Source organism: Argiope bruennichi, chromosome 10, assembly GCF_947563725.1.
Source record: "Argiope bruennichi chromosome 10, qqArgBrue1.1, whole genome shotgun sequence".
NCBI classification, from domain to species: Eukaryota; Metazoa; Arthropoda; class Arachnida; order Araneae; family Araneidae; genus Argiope; species Argiope bruennichi.
This window is the reverse complement of record NC_079160.1, coordinates 107,847,063-107,862,929: the sequence shown is the minus strand read 5'-3', so window position 1 is coordinate 107,862,929 and position 15,867 is coordinate 107,847,063. Positions and strand designations below refer to the sequence as shown.

The 15,867-nt window shown below is 30.2% G+C and overlaps 1 protein-coding gene across 1 annotated transcript in view; it reads right to left on the bottom strand.

The window, feature by feature from the left end:
• Positions 1 to 5,447: 5,447 nt before the first annotated feature.
• The window catches only part of LOC129989128 (sphingosine kinase 1-like), a 90,314-nt gene continuing 79,894 nt past the window's right edge, over positions 5,448 to 15,867 (bottom strand). The window contains exons 4-6 of the mRNA XM_056097458.1: positions 12,717 to 12,832; positions 7,853 to 8,073; positions 5,448 to 6,503 (exon numbers count right to left, since the gene is read on the bottom strand). Coding sequence (XP_055953433.1) covers positions 5,743 to 6,503; positions 7,853 to 8,073; positions 12,717 to 12,832 — 1,098 coding nt within the window. The 3' untranslated portion in view covers positions 5,448 to 5,742. The remainder of the gene's footprint in view (positions 6,504 to 7,852; positions 8,074 to 12,716; positions 12,833 to 15,867) is intronic.

The window sequence follows — 15,867 nt, the reverse complement described above, 5'->3', positions numbered from 1 at the left end:
TCTAACTATAAAGATAGTAAAAAAAAAAGTACTTTATCAAATTTAAACGAAAATTAAATAAAAATTTATAAGAACCTGAAGAAATATTAGGTCACATGACTACTTAAAAATTTGACAAGATTTCAAAATATTTAAAAAAATTTTAAGGTACCAAATTTGAGACAGAATTCATATAGTTTATATGAAAACATTATAAATTTGATTTCAAAATGTATATGAATACATACACAAAATGTCCGGCCATTTTTCAGAATTAAAAATTTTAATTTCTATAACCAATATTAATTTATTTTCATATAGGTACAGTGAAACTTGATCAATTTGAAGCTGTGGGGCCACAAAAAAAAATTTGATTTATCCAAAAACGAAATCTGAATTCAGAAAGACTAGATTTAAAAATTAGTATAGACAATATAAAAGGACAAATTTTATTTATTCAGGAATTTGAATTAAAGGAAAGCCAGATTTAAAAATTCATATAGGCTAGACAAAGTGACAAACTTTTTAAGCTAAAAATAACAGGAAAGATTAACTTTAAATATGGAACAGCATTGAAAAATTATACATAATTAGCAAATAAATCAGTAAATAATTTTAATATGTAAAGTGTAAACGAATACAAATTTTATAAATAAAATTTTCAATAAATTTACAACATAAAAATTTCAATAAATTTAGAATATTTAAACAATTTTAATAAATAATATATAGTGTTTTAAATGGAAAAAAAATTGTATTGTGTAAACTTCAAAATAAACAGTAAAGTTCACATCTAATATGTTTAAAATAAAATAAAATAAAAAAAAAAAACATAAGTAGAAAAAAAAATGATTTTTTATTGTTTATTCGATTGAACATATTATGTAGTCATAAATTTTGAAGTGCATAAGTATTTTAATTATTATTCATTGATTTCTGAAAGGAACATTTATTAACGTAAATAATTCAGAAATAAAAAAATAAAAACCTTTGCAGTGACCAGATCTGACTTAGAATTAACTAAAACAAACTGGAAAGAAAACGATATTTTAATATTATGTAAACCAAGAGACCAAAGAAAAAAAAATCGGAAAACCGAAAAATATGAAATTCAAATTAATCAAGTTCTACTATAAATTAAAATGTTATAAAATGTGAAATACTATAATTTTATAAAAACGAAAACTCTTGAAAAACGGAAAGCAACATTCTAAAAAATATTAAAAAACAGCATCATATCATTTTAGAAATAAAGCAATAAAATCGCGAAAAACGATTCAAAAAAAGTTTGTTTGTACTGCCGCTTGTGAATATTTCGTTTTTACCAATTCATCATTTTGAATTCTCCTTTTAAATGAAGTACCGTTGTTTGTGTTCTTACGAATACGTTTCAAAGATCACAAAAAACTAGACTGACTTCCATCTATGTGAACACATCACATTTCACCAATCAAAAATGATGGTATATAAAAAATTGTAAAGCTGCTACGGAACACAACATTGTGTAAACGATTGTTTCCGTTGTTTGTTCTTTGAATAAACATACAACTCCTGTGTTGCTATATATCCCATCACTCAATCATTAGTTTAAACATATAATTTTTACTAGGAAAAACAATCGTACTCTTTCATTAAAATCTTTCGAAAATCGGTATATCCGTTGTTTTCAACAATTCGCGCAATATTCTAAAATTTTTGAAAATTAAACTGAAAATTTTATTCAAAATTAACAAACATCTTTAAATTTAAAATTATCCATTTTTTATATATATACAAAGTTTCCATTTGCAAATAAAAAAAATTAAAACATTAAAATTTTTTTTCAGCACATTATCAAAATTTATGAATATCTCAGAAATTTTTTGGTAAAGAAAATAAAGCCTAAAAAATCTTTTAAAAAGCTAATCCAATTTCTCAATATTTACTTGAAATTTCAATAAATAATTGTTAAAGAAATTGTTCTTACATTCCAAATATTCAAAGATTCCCCCCCCTCCCCTTCAAATATCGCTTAAAAAAGAAAATTTACTTGGCTCTAGTATTGTACTTTGTAAATAATAATGATAATAATAACGGACAATTGAATTGTTCTAATGGAATCTATAATATTTTATATCAGGTGGAATAAGATAAAATACTTTTTAATTATGACAAAAACTGCAGGTGAATTAAATTAAACGAAAATGACTATTAATTTAAAGATAGAAGTAATCAAACAAAATTTATTTGGAAAATATTCTGCACCTGAAATCATATGGAAATTAAATCAATCGAAAAAAAATCGCAATTCCATTTTTACAGTTAGATCGTATTAATAATTAAAAAGAAAAGAAAAAGTGGAGAATAGTTTCTTTGTACATAAAAGTCTAAAATTAAACTGAAGAAATAAACAATATAAAGGGATAAATTCTTTTCCAATATAAAAATAAATGGAGTCGATTCATGTTTAATGATAAACGTCAAACATGCCGTTCCAGTTCAATTTCGGAATTCATTAGGCAGCTTACAGCATAGTGGGTAAAGTGCGTGTTGCCATTGCAGAATGTAAAATAAAGCTATTATGTGTTAGATAACATGTGCTGTTAAGTTTGTTATGCAATTGGGCGTCAAGTGAATTATCTCCAATAGCAGATAAAGACGTTACAGTTGCCAAAGAGTTACAGTATGTAGCAAACGTGATAGGGTCGTGACAAGAATTAATGATAAGGTACGTAAAATGAAACTCATCACAAGTCAAACACAGCAAGTTATCACAACACTTATCAAGTGATAAAAACATAAAATGTAATCACAGATTCCAACATAATCAACAGTAAACAATCAGATAGTTGAAAGTATCTGTTCAGTTATAAAAATAGCTATTCTGATGACATTTTGATATTATTATAATGTTTTTTTAAATTAATTTCTTACAATTTTGATCAAAAGTCGTGTCTTTGAATTATGCTTAAAAAAAAAAATTTTTTTTTAAACTTTAAAAGTTATTGTTTGCTATTTTTTCCCCTGTGTTCCACGTGTTGTTATAATACACAGATTTTGTTATACAACTGTAATAATCAGAAATTAAAAATGAAAGCATAGTAAATTTATGCTGCGCCTTTGAAAATAAATATTTGCTAAAATATTAGAACATGTGTAAGTAGCTGAGTTTTGTCCTGAATGAAAAAGAAAAATTGTCAGCAGTTTTGAAAGAATTAATGATGTGTTTTTGTAAACAATTAACAGTAATAGTTGCCAGAGTGTTACAAAATTCAGTGAAGAATTTCAAAAAGGAACATGAGTGATATATGCCTGTACATTCCTAACAACATAATACAATTATACAATAAATAAATCAAATGGTTGATAAAAAAAATAACATCATTTCAGGGGCATTAAACAATTGAAAATAAATCATTTTATAGTAACAAAAATAATATTTGATTCATACAACCTAGCAGTGAAAAAACTTTTTTTGAAACACAAACTTCAAACAACATAACTAAAATGAATAAACAAATTTAGTAATCTCTTTACAATTTTGAAACAATAAAATTGAACATGATAAATAGATCAATAGAAATAAAATAATTATCAACTGAATTTCACATTTTTCATTAGACTCTTAACAAAACAACAACCACTAGGTCAAATACAATTTGACAAAAATAGTATTTTTTCAAAAAAGAATAACAATGTCTTTTGCACTTTTTTTGATGGTTTATCAGAACATCTTTTATCTAGTCCATAAAAAGTTTTTCATCTTTTTATTTTTGCTTATTTCCTTTTTTAAAATGCTTTATTAATTTGATTAATTTATTCTAAAATTTGTGCAAAATAAAATTACTTAATGATCATGAGATACTAAGCATCAAACATTGTTGAACATTTGTAGAAGATATTAAATTATAAAATTTCATATAAAACCAAAATTATTAATAAAAATCTATGTATGCTTAGTGATTATATATGATAAATTTCATTTAAAAGAATTGGTTTCCCTTTGAATCAAATTTAAAATAACATTCAAAAATCTTTTTGATAATATATAATTATAATATCAATTTATAAAATTAACAGTTACATTAATTAACGAACAATATTCTAAAATTTGAAATCAAAATATTTTAAATTCAACAATATCGTCGATTTCATCCTGACATGGTATACAGGCAAGATGAGCTAAATAAAATCCTCATCTTTATATAGTTAAAAACACGTCCAAAAATTTGAAAAACATACAAAAAAAAATATTTTTGTCAAAGACACTTTTTCTTCTTGAAAGGCAACAAATAGATACAAAATTAAAAATTTGGCATTTTAAATTACAGTTAAAAAATTGAAGTTGTGTATTTATTTTCCCCAATTATTCATAACATTGGCAACAGAAGATCATGCATTAAGCTGGCACAAATAATGGATCGATATGTAATTAATAAATAATTCTGTGAGTCGAGAATAAATCAACACATTTAGAAAGGTTTCGAAATCTATCACAAAAAGGCAGGTGCATCACATTTTGGCACGCTGCCAAGAAATTAAATTATGAAGCCAAAAGATAATTTTGACTGTGTTTCAATGGGGGGGGGGATTGTTCTTTTACAAGTTATACATTTACCGCATTTACTGTTTAATATTATATGATATTTGTAAGATAATACATCTAAAATCCTAATCAAAATTCTGCGATCAGAACTTTTAAAATAATTTAAAGTTTCAAACATTGGTAGATATTAAAGAATTTGTATTGCAATTTGAAAAATATGTCAATAATTAAATAAAATGGAAAAAAGCAACGAGATACATTGGTATACCATGTAATCAATCCGTAATATGATCTTCACGCATTTAAAAAAGAAACATTTGTAAAGAAACTATTTATAAGCACCAATATATATATATATATATATATATAGTTTTTTTTTTTTTTTTACAAAAAAAAAACTTTATATTTAAAAGAGAGAATGATAAGGTCGCTCACAGCGTTCTCATTGCTTTTGACTGTAGAATTAAAAGCAAAATGACAATGTTGTCAGACAAAATGATACTTTTACTGAAAATGTCACATTTGGAGTGTAAGGTGTGCGAAAAGTGCTGCAATATTTTCTAAAAAAAATCATTAAAATTACAGTTAACGAAGATATACATATACGGTTACTTTTTATTTAATAAATAAAAATCTTTTAATGATGATTTTTTTTAACTGAATGACATTGGACCATTGATTTAATATACGGCTTTATGGCAGGAAACCACGCATGCTTTATTTCAATTTATACAAACAAGACCTTTACGGTTAAAGATTTATGAATGGCATATTTATGGCAACTGATTTATGACACAGTTTTACAAGATCTGAAATCAACGAAGCAAAATCTGACTGATCTTGCAAAACTTCTGAGACTTCAATGTTCTAATACTAAGAGGGTGGGAAAAGAAAAAAAAAAAAAAAAAAAAAAAAAAAAAAAAAGAGCTTTTGATGGTGAAAAATTAATTTTTTTTAAATAGAAGTGTATAATTTCCTTTCTTTTTTAATGCAAAGATATGCTGAGTATAATCTATACATTATTGTTTATAGAACAGAAACCTACTAACAGAAATAAAAACTTTAATTCTTCATTTCTTGGGGCAATTTAATGGAAATTACGGTTTCTTTTCAATACTGAATCATCACGGAGTAACGTATATTCATATTCTAACACAAAAAGGTCAGCTTAATTACAATGTTGATTCATTCTCGATCGATATTATCCAAGTTCCAATAACAATACGGTCACTTATCTTTTAACGCGTCATAACGCGAGCCACAGAGGGCATCACTTCAGCCTGAATATTACAGCAAGGGATGACTTCACCGTCAACGGTGAGGTAACCCTCATCACGAAAGGGTTCCAAACGGAAAGCATGGACCGGGATCACATCGACATATGGAATATGCACATGATCTCCAGTTTGCAGGCAAGCCAAAAAGTACATCGCTTGGGCCCTGGAAACGCCTGCTTTTATCACAATCAACCACATGATGCCGTCATCCATCTTAGCCTCTGGGGCGAACAGAACATCAGTGGACAAGTGCGTTTGGTGGCAAGCATATACAAGCACGAATTCATCGTCTATGACCACCCAGTCGTCCGGTACCGGTTCGTCGAGCGGTGGACAGTATTTTGTGATGCCCAGTTCATCCAGGACTGGCTCTTCTGATGTGCTGTCACAGTGGATGTGTGGAATGTTTTCCACTGGCGATGGTGGACTTTGAGCAGAAGGCAAGAAAGTGTCATTGAATTGCTCGGCGCTGTAACTGAACTTGAGAAGCCGGACATCGGTCTCGTCGTCCAAGCTGGGGTCGTGAGCGCCGAAGCTTTTGGAGCGAAATATTGGCTCCTGGTCTTCTTTCTTCGGATCAGTGGAATCTTCGGACCAGGCAAGATGGCAGTCGATGGTCTTACTTCGCTTGGGTCTGGGCTCGGCTACGATTTTGTTTGTGCAGTTAGGTTTGTAGCCGCTAACGGGAAGGTAAGATAATTTGCCCTTGTATTTGCGTAAACCTAAACATGAAAGAAAACGGGAAAATTCTTAAGAAATGAAGGAATAAATAACATTTTATAATATCGCAATATGAGACTGAAATACGTTCATAACTTGACAAAGTAAGTGCCGAAAGAAATTTATATGCGTATTAATTCAAGGCAATGATCTAGTTTGAGGGTGTATTACAGAAAATGGCACATCAGCTAGTTCTGTGATGTTGTAAAATACAAATCTGGTTCACCTTGCTTTATTTCTAATTTCTTTAATGAATTTAATTTCTAACAATTTGATTTGAATATCTGAAAAAGGAATATTTAAATTTAACCAAATAAATGAACTTTAATTCAAATAAATCATTCAAAACTACAAAAAAAGTGCAAATATTAAAAGCAAATCTGAAGAAAGAATAAAGGTTTGATATGTACAGTACACTCCTGAGTATTTGGTTCGCGACTATCCGGTCTAGTTTTCTATAACATAATTGAGGAAAGCAAGGCATTGCATTGGCAACATTGCCAAGGCAAGGAAGCGGGCGACTGCTACGATCCTCTTACGTGTCATGTGCAAAATACAAGGAAAAGGGCAGCGTTGATCATTGTTTCGTCAGTGTGCAACGGACCTTAGCTGTTGCTGCTGTTCCTGATTATAACTGTACAGTATGTATAGAATTCATAAATTGTCCTTGCAGTGTGCTTAATGATTTTTTTTAAGTGTACCACAGTCAAGTGTTCAGAATTCAAGTTAAAATGTGAACAGTTTATATTCTTTAACTTTCTTTTTTTCTACTAAATTCTTGTGGTGCAATATACAAACACATATATAAACTATCAGTACAGAGCCTTATATTTTAACTCGACACGTTACCCGCAACTGCTTCTATGATTTAGCGGGCCTCGGCCATGTTTACATTCTACGTGGCTTGAGATAAATAGAAGCCTTAGTACTTAATAAAAAGTCAGAAAATACTCATTATAACAATGAATTTTAGTATAAAAATTTTGTCTTCTGATATTGCTGGGCAAAGAAATGAGTTCATAGAACTCCAGCTTATCCAGATTTTTTGTTATCCGACCTGCCCTTCCACCACATTAGGCCGGAATTATACCTTATTTCAAAACTTAAGGACATTCCAACTGACGTTGCAATTCGATACAATAATTACTTTGAATCTACATTGTTCAGCAGACAGAACAAAAATATAACGTGCTCCCAAAATAGAATGTATTATCTTATTAGATAGTACATAAAACAAAACAGACTTAAGGTTACTATCATCAAGGACCTTTAAACAACTATCATTATTATCATTTTATCAACTATCATCATTTAGTTATAATTATTATCATATTTAAGATTTTCTACTGACCGATGGCTCGGATGACGCCCCAAACAGCGAAGCGGGCTTCTCCCAGGGCCCTCAGTCTCTCAGACTCAATGTCAATGTCCGCCATGAGTCCCCACCCGATGGACAGAAAAGAATAGAAGCATTCCTTGGGCGTCTCCACACGGACCAGGTCCATGGGGGCTACACGTCCTTTTAAGATATTCAGCACGGAAGGTGTCACAACTGTCACGTCATATGGTTCTCTGCAAATCAAAGAAAGTAGAAACTTTAAAAAGGTGAAAAGCAAAACCTTACCAGCTAACTGCTTTTGGCGAGTATACTCGTCATGGAAAAAATGCATCTTGCATTATGACGAGTTTATTCGTCAGAAGTAATAAATAGTGACAATTTGCAGTTTGGATAATAATTTTAGTAAAAACTCAAACAATATTCGTAAATTTCAAGATGTTTAAACTATTTTGAGGCCAAATCGAAATCAAAGGAACAAATCAAAGATTATTAATAATCATTATAAAAAATCGCATATAATATGTTGTTTTTCTTAAATGTGTGTACTAGTCACCCCAGAAGCAATTAAGCAGCCATAAATTATTTTAGACTATTTAATAAGTGGAGCGCCTGGTAATAAAAACTAGGATGAAGATCCATTTGTACATGCTTTGCTCAGTAATATTCTGTAATAGTAAATTAAAATAAATTAATTTATGTTTCTTTTCGTTCATATGCAAAAAAATGTATGTTAGTTTAAGTGAATAAATAAATCTGATTATTGAAATTTAAAAATAAAATTCATTTCACTACAACATAATTTCATATTACATATACTCTGTGTTTGATGAGTATACTAGCACTCGTTAGATTTTTGCAACACAATTTAGATATGCATTTTTAGATGAGGTCGAAACAGTTAATTGCCAAATTTTAATTCAGTACTGTTACTGAAAGCAATAAACCCATACAAAAGTTTCATGTATTGAACCCCACCCAAGAATGATTATTGAAATTGCCCCAAGTTATATGATTTCTAAACATTATTTTGGTAAAACAGAAAAAAAGTGATCCCTCCAGAATTTTCTCGCTTATTCTTTAATAAAAGCGTTATAACTCCTGTGGGTCATAAAACTGTGGATCTTGGGCAAGAATGAGAATGCAACAAGTGCTCAGATTTTTCTTTTCATTCATGAGTATTCTGAGCTTCACATAATATAGGAAGTAATACAGAAAAGCGGCACTTGTGTATTAACTCAATGCCATTGGCGAATAATAGTCACAAAAGATGAATTTTTGGTGTGAATTCAGTGCTTTTTTTTTTCTGAATCCAACTTGCGGTTTTTGGCCATTAATCGTTAGTATGCAGTTCATACACAAGTACTAAAAAATCAAATATGTATTTTAGATGCTTTATTTCAGGAAGATTGAAAGCACAATTTAGATTACGCTCTATTTAGCAATAGAGCTACAAATGTAGTCACAGGATTACAAACTAAATTCCATTTATTTGTAAATACTACCCGATTTACATGTACAAAAAAGGACAGACTGGCAGATTGGTGATTATTTAAAAAGTTTGATCCAAAATCTCATATACATATGACAAAATCTCAAACACATATACATATGATATGTAAAAATACATATGATACCTTGGTGGATTTGGTCAAAAATCTGATTTGGATCTACATTTTGGAAGCCAATGGAATCTACGTAACAAATTTTACTCATCTAGATCTAAGTTTTCTAGTCACGTCCATATGCAAGATTGTTCTAGTAATATCCTTACTTAATTATCGCTAGCAAATTTTATGTTATTTAATAATTCCCCCCCCCCAAAAAAAATTGGAGTTTTATAATTTTTAAAAATGCCCGATCGATATTAAATATTATCAAGGAAAATTTTATATAAAATTCAGTAAAATCAACGGGGTCGCTGTAGTGAATATATGGTGAAATAGTAAACAGGTTCAATGACAAAAAAGAACATTTATTAACAAGATGACACAACACGCAAACAACAAATACAGAACACTTACAATGTACAAACGAGACGTAGAATGTATAGCAGTGCACAAGAAGTGAAGCGGTAATAAACAATAACAATAGCACATAAAGCGGCCAGACAGAATTCAGCAGGAAGAGAGACTTCACATAATTATTCACGACTCTTCAAAAACGTCTGCTATTCAACACTGTCTCCTCGTTTTAGCTGCACAACTGTCGATTAGCTGCACTCAACTAATGACTTACTACTCTAAGACTGACTATGCAGCGCACGACTCGATGCTTTTTCAGTACTTAACACCAAGTTTCGGCGCAAGGCTCAATTTTCAATTCACAAATCGCTTGAACTCCACTCAACGCTGGCGCTTCGCTGGACTCTCCAACTGACTGTCTCCATCTCGGTCTGACGGCTTTTTATAGCTTTGGCAAAAGGGCACAAAAAGTTCTCGGAGAATACTTCACCCACTAATGTTCTTATCCCCGAAATTCCTGGAGATTCGAGAATCCTTCCTCTTTCGCCAAAATTGCCAAATGGTCGCCATGTCCAAGGGTCAGCTATCCGTCATCTGTTCAGTATCCAATAGAGCTGTTAGTAAAAGTCTTCCTTATGGTGGAACTAAATGCGCTGCGAAGCAACATTGCAAATTCGTAATAATATTATTTAGATAGTGTTGTGTAAAAGAAAACTTTTTTTTTCCTTTGTTAAAAATTACTTTTAAATCTCAGTTGTGTAATTTTTTATATGCGATTTATTGAATTAACTCTTTGCACTTCGATGCCTCCCTCCTCTCAGGCAACATTCAAGACGGTGCATCATTTTGAAGTTTTATTTATTTATTTATTTTAATCGTTAAAAATACCTACAGAGTGGTAAGAATATGTAGATAATTTTTTCTGGAAAATTCAAATTGAAACAATTGCATTTATATTTATTTTTCTGTGCAATAAACCAGTCTTTGTATAAGCAATATATATCGAATTACTTTACCTTGCGCAAAGGATTAATTTTCCAGAAATTCATTAAGCGATTGTTATTCCAATTTGTCAAAAACAGCGAATTAAAACTACTTATGTAATATTAAAATTGATTAAAAAAACACATATTTTTGAAAGTCTGAAGGAGAAAGGAATCCGAGCTTTGCTTTGCCTAAGGGCCATTGGAAGTTTAACCCGGCCTTATTTATACGAGAACATTCAGGCTTAGAGCTTAATATTAATTTATAGTTATAGTTAATATTAATTCATATTAATAGAAGCTTAATATTAATTTATTTTAATTATAAAAGAAACTGATAGACACTGCAGCTTTCATGAAATATTGCTTAAAAAGCTATACACAAATAACGAAATTTACTTTTATCTATGCTATAATAAATAAATTGTGTGTTGTTTCTACAAAAACAAAAAGTTGTCTGAAGTTCCAAAAACTAGTTCAACTTCAAGCGTAATGTTTCTTCCATGGTGTACTTTAATATTCAGAATTTTATTTGTAGATCTCAATAAAAAAAATTCTGTTGTTATGGGTTGAGAATGCTATTTAATTGTTGGATAGTTAAGCGTCACTTTTTATTCGATGTTCAATTTATAAAATTCACTTAATATGCAATATATTTAACATTTAACTGAAATTTGATCACAGTTCTTGCCAGTATTAGGGCTATCGACTCCTTTCATACAGAAATCCTGAAGTTATCTAAAGAATACTCATAACATGACGAATTCGAGAACGAAGTACCTGCGCTGTCTGCATGCTATATTATTGCGCTATCTTATACAACGGTTGCTTTGAATTATATATATAATTTAAGTAGCGTCGTATATTTATTCAAAACACTTATGAATTTGTAATACCATTTCCTTTCTCTGTTACTCTTTCGGTAAAGAAGATCGATTTACAGATATTCTTAATGGATACTAAGTTAATAACATAATGACAAAAATAAAAATTCTAGAAAACGCAAGAATTAAGATTCCCCCCCCCCCTATAAGAATCCAAGATCTGGAGATTCTTCTTGAGAATTTCTTGTTACATTACACCCTACCGGGAAATTATAAAACCTAGAAGAAAAGTTCGAACGGGAAAGAATCTCTCTCTAGAGTTCTGTTCGAAAAGAAATATGTGAGCAAAGGAAGCCAAGAGCTTTTGCAAAGTTGTTACTCTTATTTAATGGTGAACTGTTGGCCTGCTAGTGATAATTATTTCCCCAAGCGCTGATTTTTTTTTGTGTGTATATCGCTGCTACGTATGTTTTTTGTTACCCGTATTTCGTGTTTTCTGAAACATTCGTGGAATAAACTGTCGTTTTCCATTTTCCAGCTTGTTGAATTAAATTCACCGTACTCATCCAAGACGATTTATTGTCACTAAAAATGTAAGTATATTTTCATAAAATGACAATCGTTTCATAATTGCTGTTTGGCGATATTCCGTGCAAAATTAAGAATAACTAAACATTATATATGTCACAATACAAACTGGTTTTTTATTATACTATCGGAATACTAATATGATTTTTTAATAAAAAAATCCATTTAATCTAATCGATTGCAGGAATGAACAGACAAAACAAATCGATAGTAAAAAAAAAAAAAAAGAACACAAAAATCTAGACAGAATTGATTTGAGCTTGGTCCTCGTAGTGATAGCCAAATAAATTTCACGACTGATAAAATCTTGTACTGTCAGCTTCTGAAACTAACGTTTCGTCAAAAAGCAGAAAACCTGCCCATTTGGTTAAATAGATTTTGATCAAAGAACAAAAGGTCACGAGCTACACAATCGATGCCGGAACATAAGCATAGTGAATAATGATAACACCAAACGATTTGAAGTAAAATCGATGAATGCGAAAGCAAATTGTTGAAACACATAGCGAGGGGCACTCACCCAACAGCATAATTAATGGCTCTGGCCAGCCCATTGCCAGATCCACCTGGGATCACTCCAATGGGTATTTTAACGACTTCCTTCCAATCGGGACGAGCCATGAGACCATTGTACACCTGAAAAAGAGAGAGAAAATGGCATTAGTAGTTACATTAGTTACTATTTAAAGTGATCACTTTAGGAATTTAAGAATTTTTTTTTATAACATTACTATACCAAATTCGGACAGATATTAAACAAACTTATTCTTCTTTAACTTTTCACAATGGGAGATAATCACGAGATTAAATAGTTGACGAAACAATGAATACGATTTGAATTTCAACGCAACATTGTAATCTATTGTAGGAATTTCGAAAAACTATTTTTAAAAAACTGCCACAATTCAAGAAAAGTACAATTTTTAAAACATATCATCAAAAAGGCAATTTTATTAAATCTAAAACAATGCAAAATTTATTACTGTGCAACAGTATTTTCGAAAGTTATCGCGGAGAAACTCCAAAAATCAGACGCTCCATGAATAAATAAAAGGCAACGACAGGTATCATTTGGAAGCATTATTTATTTATTTGTCCATAATGACACAGAATGTAGGGGTAAAAATAGTGGGAAATATAAATACAAAATAAATAAATCAAAACTAAAATTGAAATTTGCTGTCGGAAATTTCAAGTTATCATGTGAGACCATTCTTTTTTTATATCACGTGGTATCAATCCTACAGAAAAACTTCGTGTTCTCACATGACTGATATTTCGCCATCACCAACATTTAGAAAAGCGATGGTTTTTGACTATCTCCAAATCAGTCCAATCCTAAAATTCTTTTCTCAAGGCCAGAATTTTTTTTTTTTTTTTTTCGTGAAAAACCAAATTAAGAGGGTTTTAAATAATTACGTGACTATCAGTTTTTTTTTTTTTTTTTTTTGAAAATTTGGTTTAAACTGGTTTGGAATGATAACGTTTCTACAATATTGCACAATCGTCAACTTTTGGAAAAATGAAGGTTCCCCCCCCCCCTCTATCTCAAAATCGTTACAGCTCCCAAACTTTTTTTGTCAGCAAGAAAAATAGAAATATATATCTTAATATATATAAATTACGTGTCACGTTGTTTGTCCGCGATGGACTCCTAAACTACTCAACCGATTTTAATCAAATTTGCACACCGTGTGCAGTTTGATCTAACTTAAAAGATAGGATAGCCCTTTTTTGAATTTTTAATTAGAATTTTAATTATTAATTAAAAACTAACTTTCCCGCCAAAAAAATCGTTTCATTTTCCCCACCGCCAATCTTATCTTCTTAATATATATAAATTACGTGTCACGTTGTTTGTCCGCGATGGACTCCTAAACTACTCAACCGATTTTAATCAAATTTGCACACCGTGTGCAGTTTGATCTAACTTAAAAGATAGGATAGCCCTTTTTTGAATTTTTAATTAGAATTTTAATTATTAATTAAAAACTAACTTTCCCGCCAAAAAAATCGTTTTATTTTCCCCACCGCCAATCTTATCTTCTTAATATATATAAATTACGTGTCACGTTGTTTGTCCGCGATGGACTCCTAAACTACTCAACCGATTTTAATCAAATTTGCACACCGTGTGCAGTTTGATCTAACTTAAAAGATAGGATAGCCCTTTTTTGAATTTTTAATTAGAATTTTAATTATTAATTAAAAACTAACTTTCCCGCCAAAAAAATCGTTTCATTTTCCCCACCGCCAAATGAGTACGGTTTCAGTTTTTTTTTTTCCCCCAAGAGTCATGAGGCTGGGCTTAAGATTTTTTGGCTGATTATTTAAAACGATTCTATTTATTTTTTTAATGTTTGATGCATTTAAAATTAAACATTGTTAATGAATCGATCTTTCACATTCATTCTTAAGTACTTTTGAATTAAAATAAAACAGAATAAAGGAAATTAAAAATTTCTACTCTGCATAGCGTTACCCCAACTGGCGTAGAAACACTGACGCATTTGCGTTACGTTTCGAATCCGAATGTTCGAATTATTTATGATCCTATCCGAAAACGTTTCTCAGGAATAAGATATCATTTTCCACAATTATTTTTTAATGCATACAATAAATTTGATACGTTGCAACGGATAAAGTATCACGATCTTATGTTTGAATTTTGTATTATTGTGCACGGTGGCAATTCTCAGAAATAAGATATTTTATTTGAAAATGATTAATTACAAACGTTTTAACGGATCACTGATTAATATAAAATACTAAAATTCTGCTTTTTTTTAATTATAAAGAAGTTTGGAAAAATACTTGGAGGTGCACACGGATAATTATTACTTTTCGTTTTGAATGAATTCCGATTCTTTATTTGAATGTTTACTAAGAAAAATTTTGTACGGCAATAACATTTGTTACCTTCATTGAATTTTCAATTAAATGATTTTATTTCTTTTGTTAAGCATATCGTAAAAAAGGTAAGTGAACGAGCCAATAATAAGTTCCTCTAATCGGATAATAAAAAAATATTAACTCATTTGTATGCTAAATGAAATTTAATCTTTTTTATATAAATTATTGAAGATATGATAATAAAAAATGGTTACAATAATCGTTTCAGTTTTTCATTTCTTTACTAATAAACTGCATGTACGTATCAAGTTATGTCAGCTATCATCAACTCAGCTATCATTCACTTTAGCTACAATGCTTATCATTATTTAATAAATGTTTCTGAAACTGATTTCATTTTGTAAATGAATTCTGAATTATTGCAACAGACAAATGTATCAATGACGGAATAAATCTCATGGCAACTTCATGTGTGGAATATAGAACTTTTTTTTTAAATCTTTCCTTTAAGCTGAGGAAGCCAGAATCGGTATCACTGAAGTTAGAGGATTTATTATACATCATAAAGGGTTTATACTAAGAAGGAAGGTTTTAAGAAGGAACAAATTATTTGTTCATTATTTGACAGTCACAATTATCTGTTAGCTCCAAGCGATTCTAACAGATGGCGGTATCTGTTGACTGGATTGAGTAAGTATTCTAACAGATGGCGCTGTGTTAAAAGTACCAACGTTTCACATAAGCTACAATTTAATGGCATAACCACCACGTGTTGCTGAGGCTAAAGTATAAGTTAAATTTATTTCGTAGTAAACGCA